This window comes from Pezoporus flaviventris, unplaced genomic scaffold, assembly GCF_033815535.1.
Source record: "Pezoporus flaviventris isolate CSIRO_AGI_PZ_B2104156 unplaced genomic scaffold, CSIRO_AGI_Pfla_v1 ptg000081l, whole genome shotgun sequence".
Taxonomy (NCBI): domain Eukaryota; kingdom Metazoa; phylum Chordata; class Aves; order Psittaciformes; family Psittacidae; genus Pezoporus; species Pezoporus flaviventris.
This window is the reverse complement of record NW_026892629.1, coordinates 365,248-383,313: the sequence shown is the minus strand read 5'-3', so window position 1 is coordinate 383,313 and position 18,066 is coordinate 365,248. Positions and strand designations below refer to the sequence as shown.

Here is an 18,066-nt window from a genome sequence, read left to right as displayed (position 1 = left end):
AAACCAACTCAACTTCCCCTTGACTGCAATTACTACCACTTTCTGGTGGTTTGAGCAGGTTTCCTACTCTCTGAACAAGGTATGTCCTTCAAGGGAGAAAGCGGTGTTTGGGCGTCAAGGGTTCTGAATCCTCTTGAAGGACAGACAGTCCCATGCATGTGTGCTTTGAACTCTCTGCCCCTCTGCTACCTTCTTGGGCTGTTGCAGCCCCAGCTGAGGAAGGCATGAAACATCAAGCACCCTCGCCAGATTTTGTGATTGAGTTTCAGCCTCTCACAATCACTGATTATTCCTTTCACACTGTGTCTTTTATAGCAACACTTTAGCAAAGCACAGAGCATGGGCATCTCTCTTAGTGTCTTCTATTTTAACACTTTCTATAGTTACCAGGACAACCATGGGTTCCTTCCTGCCCTCACCAACAGTTAGAAGCTCTTTTTATTCGTATGGCAGCAATTTCCAATTACATTAACAGTAGTACATGTGTAATAATCATATTGGTTTGCATCAGTTTCTAAACAGTACTATCTTTAGAAGATCTGAAACAGGACTATCTTTAGAAGATGAGTTGCCACATTTTATACAAAAATGTTTTAGACCAGCAATACTTAGCCTTGAGAATGAAGTAAGTCAATTAGCTGCCAACACACACACTACAAGCAAGAACGAAAAATCAAGTAATCCAATTACGGTGTTGCAACATTTAGCAGTGTATTCATGACCTGTAATTTACTCAGTGTCATCCTCAACTGATACATCACTGTGAATTGTCCCACAAAGGAGAGCCAAAAGGTCATTCTGCAATTATTTTGTTGTTTGCTGTAGCTCCCACTGTTACTCAATCTTCCCTTCCCTCCATTTATGCTCCCAACTGCAATTTATTTTCTCCCTAACCTCCTTCCCTTTTTGTAGCTGTTGGCTAGAAGGCAATGGTGAACATTCAGCCCCTTTTTTTCCACACAATAACCTAACATAAGGCCAAAACAGGCCAAAAAACCTAAATCTCCATCAAATCACTCAGCCAGAAGGCAGAACTCTGGAAGGGGCAAGGTAATCCCTTGTGGATGATCTACTTTACATGAGTTGACCTGACAGCCTTGATCCCATTGAAAAATCACTGTCAAAATATACTATCATGAAAACATGTTTTTCTTTTCTTTGGCCATCACTACTACCCAGGTATACATATACTATTTGCAAACAACACAAGAGTCACATGTAATGCAGCATAAACAATTTGAAAGTCTACTTTTAATAGCCCCAAACCCCAATAAACTGTGAAAGCTTACATGGTATAATTTCAGAAGTTCCAGGTAACTGCAGATAAGTCTTAAAATTCCATAAAATTTTTGCTGCCTTCTGAAATTACTTTACCTGAGCCAAAGCTTCCATCAAGTTCCTCACCACCTCCTCTTGGTCCTCAGTTAATATCCTGTGAAGGGTGGCTCTCCTTTCACTGTCCTTCTTTAGCATGAAAAACCCAGAATCTTTCTCTTCAGGTGAAGGAGGTGCACTGTGATCCTCAAAATTTTCATCTGGGATGCTGAATGAAAGACACTCAGTGAAAAGAAACTTTATAAAAGCCACCCCAAAACATAAGTTTCTAATCTACCATATAACATGAACACCAGAAAGTTCCTTACCTCAGAAAAAGGGACCGGATTCCCTTCCCATCTTTTTCTCCACAGGATTTGGCTCTTGTTTTGAAAGAGAATGGATCAATTTTTAATTCTGTATCAGGTGAGACAGAACCATATTCACTGCTGCTACTTGTATCTTCCACCAGAACAGGGACAGGTAAGGATATACTCCGAAGATACTCTGTTCATAAAGGAATATTTAGAAATTAGAACAGTGCCATTGCAGTTCTGAAGTGAAAAGGCTACTCTCTCAGGGGAAACAGGAAGACCTCAGCTTTCCCCCACACCAGCATAAAATATTAAAAGAAAATTGACAAAATCTCCTAAAGCTTATTCTTCTGGAATAGAGTTATCTTTCAGTTATGTTTTTAATCAAAAGCTTCCTGAGATATGGAAATGCTGAGCTCTTTGCACGTTCCCTTATGTAATTCTACCACTGGCATGAATATGCATCTTTTATTACCAGTTAAGTCAGAAATTTTGTTTTTTAATACAGAGCACACATTACCGCTGCAAGAAACTATTCATACCTATTTCATAAGTGTATATTTCAAAATGCTCTTTTGATAGTAATTCAGCATGAAAGGAACTATGTGCTTGTTCAGTTCCTCCCACCCACCCTCAGTTCATTTCCTGAAAGAGATGAATATCCTTGCACCCAGGCCTGACATGGGGTCTCAAATGCCACTTTTTTCAGTTCTAGAATTTAGCTTAATGAAAATCTGTGTTATTTTTCTCTACAAACCTTGGCTCTATTGCTACCATAAAACAACCATTTAATTTCCTGTTTAGATTTCCACTAAATAGCCCTGTAACAACAATGCAGTTCTTCAAGCCTGCCTAGACAATTAAGCCATAGTCTGGTAGGATTACAAATAGTAGTTTAAATTTGCACAATAAATTAGAGGTTCCTAACAGAGAAAGGTCACTTATTTTCATAATTATGCCCACTTGTCTTTCCAGCATTTTAGTGTGACAAATTATACCAGAACAAGTGACAACCACGTATCTACACAATTACGTTGTGATAGAGCAGTATGTTAAAACTCACCATTTGTGTTAGTTGAAAGAACTGTGGGAGAAAAGCAAAGAAAAAAATCAAGTTAAATGTGCTGAAATGAACTGAGAAAATAAGCACAGTCTAAAGGGTAACTCTCTTCTCATTTTTACAGGCTACCTGCACTCTCCTGTCTGCATGCTTTAAATGTGTAATTTATTGCAATTTAAAGTTAATTTTAATCAGGGGTGTGGGGTGTGAAAACCACATTAACCGTGATCATCCAATGCCATCTCCTTTACAAGGTCTTTTTATTTCTTTCAGATATCATGCTAAAAATCTGCAGAAAATTTTTTCATATTATATATACATACATGTAGAATATGTCACTTAAACTCTCAAAACTCTTTACTCTCCATAATTCCATAATAATGCTAGAGGAAATGAGGACATGAAAGAAGAGTAATGCAGTGCATGCACGTTCGCTGTGGGACAAAGATTATTTTGCTCATGTAGAAAACTCCCCTGAGGCTCAATAGCGAGTTCTAACATAATACAAAATATACTCTATGCAAACATTCTTTGAATTATAGCATATGCTAAACCATAGAAACAAAATCCCCAACAACCACAAAAGCTGCACAGAACCATGAACAGACTTTTAGAAACCTTATTAGAAATATTTATATAAATCATGTCTGTGACAACATGATAACAGAAATCTGCTACAACAGTGTTTATGCAGCAAGCTGCTGAAACAGAAGGTTACAACTTTCACCTGGGATCGAGATGTGCTCTGTTCATCTTAAAGACTGTATCAGCAGCATCATTGACAAAAGAAAACATCCAAACTGAGTTTAGCAATGCCTACCTGAGAGCTTTGATGGGGACTTTCTTTTTTTACTTGAAACCTTCAAGAATTCATCTATAAGTAGCTCATGAGCAAAAGCCCGTTTATCAGGATCTGGTTCAAAGCAACGCAATATGAAAGCCTTGGCTTCTGCAGACATGGATTCAGGAATCTCTGGGTGTATTTTAAACATTCCCACCTGAGAGAAGTCAAGGGAGAAACAATGGCCTACACTGCTCTTTTCCCAAACACTACACAGCATCAAAAAAAAGTGTTTACATAGTAAAAGTGGTATACTGTTCTCAAGTTATTATCATTCTGTAACTATTAACTTATAGGAAAAAACCTACTGCAAACTGTATAAATAATTACATTAAATCCCCCAGAAATGCAAGTAGAGGCTCTTGCAAAGCAGAAAACTTTGTCTTTCCTCCGGTTTCCTTTTTTTTAAATACCTAGGCTGCTGAATAGCTGCTATTGCCCCATTACTCTCTAAAACTATACAGCACTCCCACTCAGTGAATCAGCTCATTCTTCTCAACATCCTCACTAATCAAGCATTTCCTTTATCTTCTTTTCCTGCAATCTGTAATTCTAGCTTCTCCAAAACAGTCATAAGATTTCCTGTGTTTACAAATACTGGTGTGAGTTGTACAAGGAAGGTGACTGACCTTAAACATAGCTGCTTGTGGTTCTCCCAGTTCATAAAATGGGGGCTTCCCTGTGGCCATCTCAATGATTGTGCATCCCAATGACCAGATGTCGGCAGCCTTCCCATAGCCACGTGGGCCTTTGTCTATGATCTCTGGTGCCATATACTGAAGGGTACCTGTTGAAAACATACTCTTTGTTTTCACTTAGGTGGACTAATGCTTCAAACAGATAGCAAAAGGACAAGAGGGACAAAGTCACTGAGGAGTGAGCAGTATCAGGAGTTAAAAATACTCTGTTATTCAAAATTCACAACTTTTCATATGCAGTCTACGTAAAACTCAAAATACCATTCCAAATATTACTTGTGTTAAGAGCATCTGAAATCATCTACTGATCTGATGATATAGTTTTTCAAAGTCAATGAAAATTTAAGAGGCTTCAGTGAGCTTTGGGTCCGACCTAGTTTTCATTTAGTGTGTTACAGATTAAGATTAAAATAAGCAAAATAACTCTGTATTGCATTCAGAGAGGAAAAAGAAGTGAAACCTGAAATCTGAACCTAAAATAGCAGGTGATATGAGCATTTTTTCTGAAGTAGGGGTATCAACCTGACACATCATTCTGCATTCTGCTCCATTTAAAGCAGAAATGGAAGAACAGAGAATGGAACTAAAATAACAGTCACTTCTCATTTTGTATAATTATTTAATGTACTGCCACTACATGATTTAACATTCAATCAAATTATCAAGCAGAATGAGGATCAAGGCCAGGTTGGATGGGGCTTTGAGCAACCTGGTCTAGCGGAAGTTCAAGTTAATGACAGGCTTTGTAGATAAGCAGTTCTGGAAATGAAGCCAGATGTCCAAGCCAGTCATCAAAAAAAAAAAGTTATCCTTATCAGCAAAATAAAGAAGCCATCCATACAGAAGAAACAAACTCAAATACAGCATAGGAAAAACAGAGCTCTTGTGTTGCAGAGGGCTTTCATGTCTCAAGTTGGAATTCCAAAACAGCATTCTCTTTGAACAGTGCATATAAGGACAGTGTATAGTTTAAGATTAGGTTTACAAAAAGTTATTCTTGCAGCAACCTCTAATGTTGATTTTAAGTAAATGAAAGTTCAGCAGCTGTGGATTCTGACCCTACATACACAGATCAAGTGAGGAAAGAGTCTCTCCTCTGAGAACATACCAGTGAAAGTTTCAGTACATGGATTGATTCCTGCAAGTCTCTTTGAAGTTCCAAAGTCCGAAATCTTTAACACTCCACTGTACGTGTTGATAAGCACATTATCACCCTGAGGAACAGAACATTCAGAGTAATTATATTTCCCTGCTGACTCTTCATTTAAGACTTCTTGCACAGCCTGTTTCTACAATACACTCTTTAGTAAGTAACAATTACCTCCTAAGGCCCTCAAGAGGGGACATGAAAGAGGAATCTATAGTGTTCCTACCTTATGTACTTCCACTATCAAAAACTTCATCCTCAAAGTGAACTCCTACTACAAGAATTCAGTTAAAGAATACTAAGAGAAAGAAAAAAAGGAAAAAGTCCTTTGGGGGGGGGGGGAGGGAGGGAACTTTTTCATCTGCAATCTCCTTAGAAAAGGACCTGATAATATCCATTACACAATATTCTTCACTTCTAATAAGCTTTTATGAAAGTTTGATCAGCCTACAAGGATGCTGGAGAGGGGCTCTTCTTCATCAGGGATTGTAGCGATAGGACAAGGAGTAATGGGTTTAAACTAAAACAGGGAAATTGAGGTTGGATATAAGGAAGAAGTTCTTTACTGTGAGGGTGGTGAGGCACTGGAACAGGCTGCCAAAAGAAGTGGTAAACGCTCCATCCCTGGCAGTGCTCATGGCCAGGTTGTACAGAGCCTTGGGCAACACGGTCTAGTGTGAGGTGTTCCTGCCTATGGCAGGGGGGGTTGGAATTAGATAACGTTAAGGTCCTTTCCAACCCAAACCATTCTATGATACTATGACATTGAAAACAGAAATAAAAATATCCTTTTTATCACATCTTAAGTGGCTGTATGTCAATTCTCCCAAAATAAAAAAAAAAAAAACAAAACCCAATGTATCTTGCTGGTGCAAATTCAAATCAACAGGGGTTCAACTACCCAATGCGCAGTTCAGAACAGCGGAGAGAGTAGGTGATAACGAGAACTTTTTCTGAAAGTTTTTAAATGACAGGACAAATAAATGGCTATGCAGTGACATAATACTGTCAGGCTTAATTCTCTGCAAATTCTTACCTTTATGTCTCGATGCACTATTTGATTATCGTGGAGGTATTTTAATCCTTCAAGAATCTGCTTGGTGTAAAAGCCAATTGTCTGCTCATTGTTTTTTAACGGTCCCCATTTTGATCGTAGAAGAGCAGAAAGGCTGCCTATAATTTTGGAGAGTAAAAATCTAATTAAATTCTGCTTTCTCCCCAAATTAAAAAAAAAGTAAGAACAAGCATCAATCCCAAACCAAGTGTAGGCTCCTCTTCCATAACCAAAGGCCTCTCCAGGTAAATGCTTACTTATTATCACCAGCCTGAGTAATTAAAAAGAGAGTCTCAGTATCTCCACAGGCCTCAGCTGCCGCAGCGAAACGTGCTTCCTCAAGAGGGGAGAGGGCAGATCAGAACCCACTTAATCAATGTGCTCACCTCTGTCCTATGCCTGGAAAAAAGCCGTCCCAGGGGAATATTGTAAAAGAGTGAAAAAGGGTGCATGTGCATGCCCTTGTACATACACAGACTCCATAGTTCCTCAAACAGTCAAGCTCAGGAAGTGGGATTTTTGTTGCATCTCACTGCTGTGAGTTCTTGGTCTCAAACAGAGAAAGTCAGAAATCACCATCACCTTTCTCTTGTGTTAGGTACCTGAGGAGGGCTCAGACATGTGAGACTCCAGTCTTTCTAGTAGAACGACCACAGATCATCTTTGATCTTATCAGGCTTCTGCAGAAAGGTTTCAGTAAGAGGTGGTTACAGGGGTAGCTTCTCCCTGAGTTGAGCATATTTTGGCCTGTGACAGTAACTGGTGAGTGACCTCCCCCTGTCCTTATCTCAACCCATGAGACTTTTGTTGTATTTTCTCTCTCCTTTCTCTCCCACTTCCTCTCTCACTAGAGCAGCTTTGGTGTGCACCTGGTATCCAGCACCAGATCTGTAGGTAAAAGGAGCTCACCTGCCATAGCAATGATCTGAGCTTTATCTGTAGCACAGGCTATCTGAGTACTGAGAGACTTGAGCACTTTGAAGACACAGTTTTTCCCATTAATTTATGAGACATTAAAGAATATTTTATTTGCATAAAATATATCTTGTTGCAGTACTTCCATTTTTTTATACTTTTAAAATGTTAAAAACCAACCAACCAAACCAACCACCAAACTAGTCTCCCAGACAACTTACCACCTGGCACCTGTTCCATGAATATCTTAATGAAGCCGTTCTCACTAACAGAACCTAAATACTGGACAATGTTCTTATGTTTGAGATGCTTATGCAAAGCTATTTCTTCATGCAGAGGTTGAGAGTACCTGGAAAGAAAAAAAGCAACTTATTCAATGTTGAACTTCAGGAATAAAGCCTTGTGTTTACTCTAGTAGCTGAAGTTCTATTCTAGGTCCCATGAAACACATTTACACTGAAAATAACTGTGGTGGTTGTGACCACCACATCCTAAAAAAATATGTAATCATATATAAATATACGTAACTTATGTAAAGTAAATATAATACTGTGTATTCATACACACACAAAACATTATAAATGTACACAAACAGACTGAGCAGAACAAACTTTGTGAAAATGAACTATTCTCCAGCCTAACCTGAACAGCATAAACAGTTGTGCAAACAGATGGATTCAGATTAATGCCCAAGTGAACTAGTAAACCTCAAAGTTAGTGTACAACTAAACTGCCTCAATAATGAAAACAAACCAACATTTAATTTTTAATTAATTGAAGTAGAAGTCTTATCCGAAATCAAGAGTGGATAGCTATCAGGGTAAGAAAACTGGAATAATTTAATGGGGAGATATTCAGAAGAACTAATCAAAACAATTTTATCAAATGCAATTTAGTCCAAGGTAAATATTTTTCAGACATGTAAGCTTTTCAGCAGTCTTTTTGAAAAAGCGTTTCTGGAGTTTGGAACCTTCTCCAGTGCGGAACACCACCAGTACTCAGCATCCAATGTACTCCCTGGGCCAGCCCTAATGCTCTTCTTTCAACCCTGGGTGAGCTGGAAGCAGGCCAGCTGTCAGATCTTGTGTATGCTCTGGCAATACATAGACAATATGCTGAGAGTCTGATGGCTACTTTCAGTAAAGAACTAACATCTGCAGTCAGACTTTCAGAGTAGCTGAAATAGATGAGGGACACACACCTCTTTCTGTCAGCAAAGATGTGAGATGGAGCTGCAGAATCTTGAGCAAGTAGGAGACACGGTCAGGTGCTTATACTGAGGGAATGCTAAACGTAACAGCAAACTCAACTTTGCAGCTACTTGCCACCAAAATGAGTAGTTTAACTGCCACCTTTGCCAGGTTGTTCTCAGCATAACACTTTCACACCCATACTGGTACTTTCTGATCCCCTAGTGAACTGGTAGAAAACTTTGATTTTACTTGTTTATGACAGAAGGGGTAGCTTCCTGCTGCCTCAAGTCCAGGAGCTAGCTCTCCCCGGACTCAGCCAAGTGCCAGTGCCACGAATGCAATCAAAGCACAATTTAAGTTGTTAGGGACAGGCAGGTATCCTTAGCTCACCCTAAGAATAGGGTCAAGGTGCAAGTGGACGCTGAACTTTTCAAGTGGAGTGGGAAAAATAAAGGAAGAAAAGGGGGCATCTGAAAATCTCTCTGGAAAACAACCACTGCAGGAATCAAGGCAAGTATTTGGTTAATGAAAGGTGTGATTACGCAACTCAACCCAACCTATTTACCCAAAACTAATTTGAGTTTTGGCTTCCCTCTCCACAACTATAAAGATTCTGACTACACTGTTAGTCATCCAGAAATGCAAAATCAGAGATTATATTCCTGAATTCTATTAATGGGATATTCATTCAGAGCAGCAACAGCAAAACCATTATAATTCTCCCTGCACTCGTAAACTGCACAGTTAATTGAGTCTTGAGCAACTAAAATAATTTACCAAATAAAATAAAGCTGTAAGAAAATTATCCAGTGGGATGAAGCATAATTTTAGAATTTAGCCATTAGGCAACTTTAAATGTATGAAGAAAGACAAATTCTTAATCCTAGAAAGCTAGATCTTATTATCATCTAACATGTTTTTTACTTTAACTTGGAATCTTTGTATGGCCACTGGTACTATTTTGTAGCTGTGAAAATGCACTTGAGGGCAACAGCACTGCAGGAACATTTTCTTTCAGAATACACTTCCATATGCATTCTTAATTTCTTAATTCTTAATTCCTGACAGTTAAATAAATTATTCAGTAGCTTATATTTAACATACTGTATCAAAGACTTGCTGCTTTTTGCACAGAAATCATTGCCTTTCTGGCCATTGCATGCTCTGACTCAGAACTTAATTATTTCTTATGAATCCAAAAGATGGATTTTTACTTTGAAAATGGTAAGAATTAGCTTCAGAGATGATTAAATTTTCTTTCTATAGATTTCTTTCAAGGTGCTAAAAGATCACATTATAATTAGACATTAATTAATTTTAATAATATTCTTTTACTCTACCATTAAAAGAATAATACTTGAAACTTGTCCTGGAAGTAAATATTTTTGAAAGTCCAGAGAAAAGACCAATGGCTTTTAATAATCTCTTTTCCAGTATGCTTTGCACATTGAACCTGAAACCTTTTCCACTGGAAATTCTTTTAAAATGTGGAGAAGAAAAATCTGGATGATCTTGGTTTTTTCTTCCTTTAAAGTAGTTACTGCTCAGTTGTTACAATTTCTTCTTAGTACATACAAAACTTTCAACTAAATTTAAAATCAAGAAAGACTGTTATATGTAATGATGCCATAATTTCTGAGAAATTGTAACACATGTTGAAGTTAAATATACAATAACAATATGAAGGATGGAAGGATTTCCCTTTCCATAATTATGATTATAGAAAAATTGTTAGACCACACACATATCCATATCGAACAGTCAATATATGTATGGATTCAAAAAGACTTTGAAGTATTCATTTCTTAAATGACAATGAAGAGAACAGCAAGTGAGGACAGAATAACTGAAGGAAGGTCCACAAAAAGGACCCAGGAAAAAGAAACTAAAGCCAGGACATCAGGTGGCATTACTAATTTTCCAGTTTGTAAATGACACAAAGAAAACGTTATAAGACTTATCACAATGTCCTGGTAGCATCTAGGCTCCAATACAATTTAAGTTCTTGCAGTTGCACAGAATAATGCTCCTTTTTCATAAACGGTGATTTTACCACAGGGACGTACATTCTAGATAAAAGGAAGATGAACAGCAGCCCCTCTGGTGGGTTACAATAGCCTCTTGTATTTACTGTTTTGAATACTAGCTCTCTCTTTAATATGACTACTCTGTAGGGATGGGTAAAACTATCTTCGCTCCTGGTATTATTTGTAGATTGAACACTGCACAACAAAGATACGGTTATTTCCTCCTAAAGAGGAAATGGAGCATGCCAAAGTATGGGGAATCCTGCTGAAGGACAAGGTATTCATTTTTCATCAACCAAAAAAGCCAAATGGGCAGAAGATTATGCTTATGTTCATTTAGTACGTGATTCCTCCTGCTACTAAGCAGCAGGAATCTGTCTTTATCAGAAAACCTTCCTTTAAAAAAAGTATTTCCTTAACCACTGGGAAAGGAGTGATTTACCTTTCTGTTACCAACCATGGCAACGACTTTATTGCCTACTTTTCATAGCTTTCCTGAACATAAGACCAAGTTAGAGTCTTTGACAACATTTTACAGTCTGAAAGGCACTTCAAAGATCCAGGCACCCCACTCACCTGTTAAGAAGCAACTGGTACAACGCTTGACTACAAAAATCAAAAGCTAGTGTAGAGTGTAAGAATAATTTGACAGTTTAACACAGTCAGTTTCATTTGAAAAATCTTATCTTTAGAGTTGCTATTACTTTTATAATAGCATTTGTGAAAATCTCTGTATTCAAAATACTAGATGCCCACAGATATACAAGTACTAAGAACATCTGACATACAAGTACTAAGAACATCAAGTATCTGGTCTTTACTTGGCAACTTTTATAAATGAAAGAGGGCAATAAATACATATATAAAGAGACTGTATTAAAAAAAGAAAGGACAAGAAGATCATTCCACATTATTCTAAGGTTAAGAGGCTTCATAACAAATGATGCAAAAACATTAAAAAGGAAAATGTCTTTCACAACAATTCAGTCTCAGAATTTTAAAGGATGCTGCAAATAATGAATTTCAATAGTTCTTTTCTAAGGACATGCCTGAGCATGTCTAAGTAAATAGAGCTTATCACTAGGTGTTTGAGTCAGATTCTGCACTTCAGCAATATTTCTTTTGGAAAGAAAAAGTACTCTAAATTCTTGCTTGTGATTGTAATCTATTCTGAAACTTGGAAATATCTAGTTACAAAGACAGAACACTGTCATATACCACAAACAAGTAATTTATTGACAGCTTTAGGGAAAAAGTACTCCTTGGTTAAACTGGTTGATCACGTTACTGAAGAAATTATGTAATGCACTAAATTTGGAGCTAGGCACAGTTACTATACCTGCTGTCTCTCTCTGGGATTTCTTTAATAGCAATTCTGACTTGATTGCTCAAATCTCGGCCTGCATATACAATGCCATAAGTTCCTTTGCCCAGGATGACTCGCTCGCCATTTTCATCATATTCATAATCATACTGCAAAGCAAACAACATTAAATCAAACAGAGGTATAAGATTTATTCCATCTGACCCTGTGCTCATAACTAAGGTATTTAAGATACCAGTTGCTTTCTGCAGACCATGACGAAGGAAAGAAAAACACTTCAAGAAGACAATTCTGATTCTGTGCAGACATGCCTATATTTCTCCACGGACTACACAAGAAGCACTGGCTTCTTCGGTAGCCATTTCAGATGAGTGTATAAAGCTAACCTAGCCTTTACTTGTTCTGCGTAGGTACCCTTGCATGTCTTCAACAGTACCTGCAATTCTGCTGGCAGGTGCTGGGAAAACAAGACGACAGAGGGCACTCTGCGCCAAACAGAGCCTCGGCTCCCAGACTGACATAAAAAGCAAGGCAGGATACACCTAATTAATTCCAAATGCTCTCCTGACCTGACCACATCTTCCAAAGCCAGCGTAACCTCAATTTTGCCAGTGCCAGGTCAGCCAGCAGAGTGTGCCAACGGAGGTTAGTCAGGATTGCAGTGCATTGAGCATGGTTTCGGCTGAATTTGAATTTCAAAGAGTTTTAAGGCCAGTCCAGAAATGGTCATTAGATAGACCTGGCCTCTTGTAACACAGACATGCAATTATCTGACCTGGCCTCTTGTGTAACACAGACATGTGATTTCACACACACACTCCTCTCATGCTAAACCCAGTAGTTTATGCCTATATAGTTTTTATTTTCCTCCTAATCAAGACTGCTATCTTTTATTAGAAAGAATCCACTACTTCTTTCATTACTTTGTTTCAAAAATTAATTACTCTCATGGTGAAGTCATATTCTTAATTCAGATTTCTTTGGTGTCACCGTTTAATTACATTTTTCTGCAATAGAGTAAAAAAGGCTATTAGCACATCATAATTTTCCTGTAAAAATACTTACCCATTGTAATCAACTCACCCACTGCTTTTCTTTTTGCTAAGATAAACAAATGAGGCATCCTAATGTTCTCATTGTAGGATATTTTTCTATCCCATAGGTCACCACAGTCTGTCCCATCTCCAATTTCAGATGTATTATAAAATGCCAACATCAAAACTGGGATAAAAGGCTGTCTATATTATTTATGTGGCACTGACTGCATGCCTCTAGAATTCTGGCACACCAGATTTTCATGTGATAAGACATGGGCTTAGATATTCTATCCTGTTCCCTGCCTGAAAGAAAGCCTAAACAACCTAAGTACTGCATTGCACCCAGTGGCCCTGTACTCACTTTTCAATTACATGTATGTTCAGACAGAAACCCAAAGTGAGAATACAGAGTGTGACAGCAAGCTATAACTTAGCTAAGAGGGGTGCCAGCAGAAGCAGGGCATGCTAAGCTTCAGGGTGAGTTAGTGGCCTAAAGGTATGAAACCGGCTCCCAGCAGCACCAACATAATCACCTCATTTGAGTTTGCTGTTCATTGCAACGTTTGCCTACAGATGGCAACTAGCAGGGACAAGCCTTCCTTTACCACAATTATAGCCTTACTTGTGCAGACAATCTGCCAATAATGTAAGTGCACACGATTCCAGTGATGCATGAAACAGACAACAAACAGTCTTTAAAATTTAAACAGATGCTAATACTGCCTATGATTACACTCTGAAGTAACTGTTACAAGAGTCGCCCTGCAATAAGCATGACTGGAGAATTCCAGATCTGAGTAGCTTCTCAAGTGAGTATGCTCCCTGAAATGCAAGAGATTTAGCTATGCTGGTTATAAAAACTACATGAAGATCATTAAAAAGACTAATTTATAAACAGTACAGTATAAAATTTTGAAAACAATAACTTACCTAACTTCTTCCAGAGAAGAGTAATTTACTCCCTTCAGTGAAATGCTACACTAGAAGCCCCAAATTCTTAGTACATTAGGAAGTGGAGGGGAAGGAGAACATACCTCTAGAGAGTCTCCATCACATTCCCCTTCCTCTGTAGTCTTCCCTAGTTCTTCAGTGATACTGTTCACCATGTCAAAAAACCTGTAAAAAGGAAAAAGAAAAGGAAAGGGAAAAAAAAGGCAAATACACACCTGAGACAGTATGTGGACAAAAGGAATGCTTCTCTTTCAAGTAATGGATGAATCAAAAGAGGACTTGAGTACAGTAAGTATAAACTCAGTGGAAAAGTTTGTTTGTTGGCAAGTTTGATGTCTGAAATTAACGGAATTCAGATTTCAAAATCTATGTATCCAGTGAAATTCTCATCCTATACCAGCATTTCTTTATGTCCAACAAAAAGACTGAATTATCTTGACAAAGGCCTAGAAATCTTGCCTACACTGGGAGAATTTTTTGTAGTGCAGGAAGGCTAGCTTTGAGTTTTTGTTTAAATGAAAAGGGGGTTTATTTTACAACTTCCCATAAAAAAAGAACCCAACCTGTCACATATGACTTCTACCCCTTCAAAAGAATGCAAGTATATGTCATGCTAAGGTATTGCTCACTTGTCTTCTAAGAAATGCTCAGATATGGAGGGGAGTGAACATGGTAAAATAACCTATATGAACTAGAATGAATGAGAGAATAAGCTCAAGATTGGGCTTGGAGGTGGCCACACCTGTTAACATGGAGTACTGCAGTGATATTTGGCAAAGCTGATCTGTTTTTTTAGCACAAAAAGACAAGAAATTTCCTCTGAAATGCCTCCTAGATCAATTCAAGACCACAGCCCTCAAGCTTATGGAGCAGAAACACAGCATAGAAAAACTGAGACACACCTTATTTTGTGCAACAAACCCTTGCCAAGTTTCCTGTAGGGATACTGGTACAATCTTACTTACATGAACATGCTGCTAACATAAAGGAAATAAAGTGTGTGATTCTTTATATTCATAAATAAAATTTTAGTTAAAGTAAAGGAGAAATTTTGACCGGACCATAAATTTTATCCCAAATGTTCCCACTTCAGAAAGTCCATTTGAAGTTTAGGATGCTTTGCCAGATTGGCGGCAACGAACACTTGTACTAAGAGTTAATACGACAAATGTTAGAAAGATAACCCCAAAAGTCTGTTAAAAAATAATTAAATTTGTAATCATATTAGTTTCTAATGTTTGTCTGAGCTTGCCCCTTGACCCTCTAAACCTCACATCTCCAGGATGCTGCAGTACTAAGCTTTCACTTGAAAGATGATCACCACAGCTCTGAAACAGTCAGTCCCTCCTGCGTGTGTTTTTGTGCATCTACTCCAACAAAGGCCATGGTGGGTTTTTTGAAATAACAAATGGCACACCTTCTGCAATGAAGTTCTGTGCAGAAATAGATTTGAAAGTCATCTGAGTTGTGCAGCACATAAAGGAAACAGCATCGTTCTTCAAACTTCGAAATGCTGAAAGAACAGCCAAAAGAACATGTTATTAGAAAAATACATCTGAACTCCTACCAGCTATGTCAAACCACACAGATCAATACATTTAATATGTGAAATCACTAAATTAAACCTAAGAAACTCTTCTTTATTGTAAAATTATACTCTTGTGTCCTCCAAAGTTCTCATTTTGTTGCTTGCTCTCATTCAGCTTCCCCCACAGTCCACACATTGCACAAGGATGAGTAGGAGCAAAGAAGTTAATAGGATTACTTCCATTGACCTGAGTCATTTTTGTCTTAAGTGCATTTAGGTAAGGCCCTCAAATTCCACTCCTGCAGCCAAGATGGAACATGATTTTGGGATCATGTTAGAAAGCTGGATTTCAACCTCAAATCATGAGCTCGTCCTGCTTTAGGAATCAGCCACAGCTCAATCCTGAACACAAAAATTTCCCATAAGTTCCTTGTGAACTGGTACACTGATAGTATGTATCAATGTACCAAAACTTTAAAATTAAATCAGCATCAATAAATGAGGTGAATGACTTTATGGCCCTTGCCCACTCATGATTTTCTTCAGTTTTGACTTTCTTTGCTGTAACAGAACAAAGATAATGAAGAAATATGCATGCCATTTTCTCATGGATGCATAGATGTCTCAACAGAAGAGCAGGAGTGCAAACTCTGGTACAGTTGTCAGTGCTCTAACTGTAGGCTGCTGCAGCACTTGCAAAGATATTCATTCACCAGAACTGTTACATATGCACGTTGTTACTGTGCTCCTTATGTAAAATATTAAGCATTATTTGAATCTTGTAACTTTGTCACATGTTGAGTGCCAGGTGTCAAACTTATGCAGTGTAATTTATTGTTACCATATTAGAAAATATAAAAAACCAAGATGGCTAGGGTGTTACAATAATATATATTGAAGTATTTGAGAAATGAAGACAAATTAAGTCTCCTTAACATTCTTATGACATGGGAAAAAAAATCCACAGTCCAAGTGAAATCAATCTCTTATCTGGATCAAGATAGCCACCATGATTTTACTTAATTTATAGCACAATAGAGTAGAATGGTATTCTCCATTGTGCCAAAGGACTGATTATTTGATCACGTTTTTTCTTTCAGTATCGGGAAATACTTGTAATTTTCCACCTTTAATAGGTGTCTGTGGTTGTCTGATCCTTGCTTCCTGTTATGATGTAAGTTTTGATAAATGGCTCTTCAGACAAGCTGGGAGGCCTGCCTTTCATAAAGCTGCTTATGAGAAGAGAAAGCTTAATTATAAGAATATTTGCCTTTGGGGGTGATGACTCATTCTTATGTTAGGAAAAATTCAGAAGTGCTAAGTAATGTACACATCTGGGAAGACAGCCACAGTCCCCAGTTTATACATTAGCTTTTAATTCAACATTTTAAAGCACACAGGTAAACTCTCCAGATATGGAGTAACTGATATTAACAGAATTACTCATTCATTTCAATTGAGTCTCATGTGAGTTTGAACATCTTACTGAACACACTGTCAGTTTAAACCTGACATGCACAGAAGCCACTGACTAACACAGCAGTGAATAAAAGGGTAAGAATGTGGAGTGTACACAGAGGGCAGGCAAATTCACAAATATTTAAGGCCTTTAAGTGAATGTTTACAGTGCTTAAATGCTGCTTTCCTCCCTGGAAAGAAAAAAAAAACGAAAGGAAGAATAAAAAATACCAAGTTATAAAAAGAGACAGGATAATTTGCTCAGGAAATGCCTCATTTTGACAGTTGCCAAGCACACACAATACCCACTGATTTCTGTAACAGCAGAGTTGGTCCTGTACTTGTGAAACTCTGAAGACAAACAGGGAAGCACGATGGAGCATGGCTTGTGCCCAGCTCGTGTGCATCCAGAGAAGGTGAAATACTGCAAATGCTGTAACTATGGCTGGCTTTAACTTGCAGATGAAGCAGCAGATAAAACAGCTGAGCATTGGCAGCAACCACAGAAAAGCAGCTCAGTGAAACTTTGGCCTGTTTTCTGGAAGTGTAGCGGTACAGACACCTCCCACTGTCACAATTAAGCAGTCTGATCAGATTCCAAGCTCCAAGAACTTGGGACGGAAGACAAACATCCTTGTTATCAATTCTTAAGCTGCAAAGAAAATTGGGTGCAGATCTGAATACAACTTTTTCACTGCTTCTAACACTACATTCATCAGCTAGACCTCTGGAGGCACTCTCCCACAGAAACACCACAAGTAGCAGTTATTTCATAATCCAGGGCTTGTCCCGAACACTGCAAAAAAGCCAATTTGTAGCCTAGCAACTTCAGCCTGCTACTTTATTTTTTATTTTTAAATTGGAAAAATAAAGCTAGTATCTTTTTGCTTGTATGATGTCAGCTTTGCAGAACACTAGTAACTTTTCTGGATAACCTAAGATGCAAATCACTTAGGGTGGCAGCCATGTTCAAAAAACTCTGATAAAGCGTTTAAGATTAACAATATTTTTTGGCCTGATTCAATCATAAACATTTGTGTTTAGGAGGTCAACAAAGCATATGACAAAAACAGAGTTACTTACATCAGTACACAAATCACTAATCAATGAGTTTATTAAGCTAAACCCAATTACTATGACTCCCTGCACAGGGAGTTGATTTAGCCCTGTGCAGCTCAGAGTGCACTACATGCTTTCCAAGTCCC

The 18,066-nt window shown here is 38.0% G+C and overlaps 1 protein-coding gene across 1 annotated transcript in view; it reads right to left on the bottom strand.

Moving 5' to 3' along the window:
• The window catches only part of MAP3K5 (mitogen-activated protein kinase kinase kinase 5), a 102,537-nt gene that overhangs the window by 14,873 nt on the left and 69,598 nt on the right, over positions 1-18,066 (bottom strand). Inside the window, exons 13-23 of the mRNA XM_061474904.1 lie at positions 15,293-15,388; positions 13,959-14,040; positions 11,903-12,036; positions 7,565-7,692; positions 6,411-6,547; positions 5,336-5,441; positions 4,159-4,316; positions 3,509-3,686; positions 2,692-2,712; positions 1,644-1,821; positions 1,375-1,543 (exon numbers count right to left, since the gene is read on the bottom strand). Coding sequence (XP_061330888.1) covers positions 1,375-1,543; positions 1,644-1,821; positions 2,692-2,712; positions 3,509-3,686; positions 4,159-4,316; positions 5,336-5,441; positions 6,411-6,547; positions 7,565-7,692; positions 11,903-12,036; positions 13,959-14,040; positions 15,293-15,388 — 1,387 coding nt within the window. The remainder of the gene's footprint in view (positions 1-1,374; positions 1,544-1,643; positions 1,822-2,691; positions 2,713-3,508; positions 3,687-4,158; positions 4,317-5,335; positions 5,442-6,410; positions 6,548-7,564; positions 7,693-11,902; positions 12,037-13,958; positions 14,041-15,292; positions 15,389-18,066) is intronic.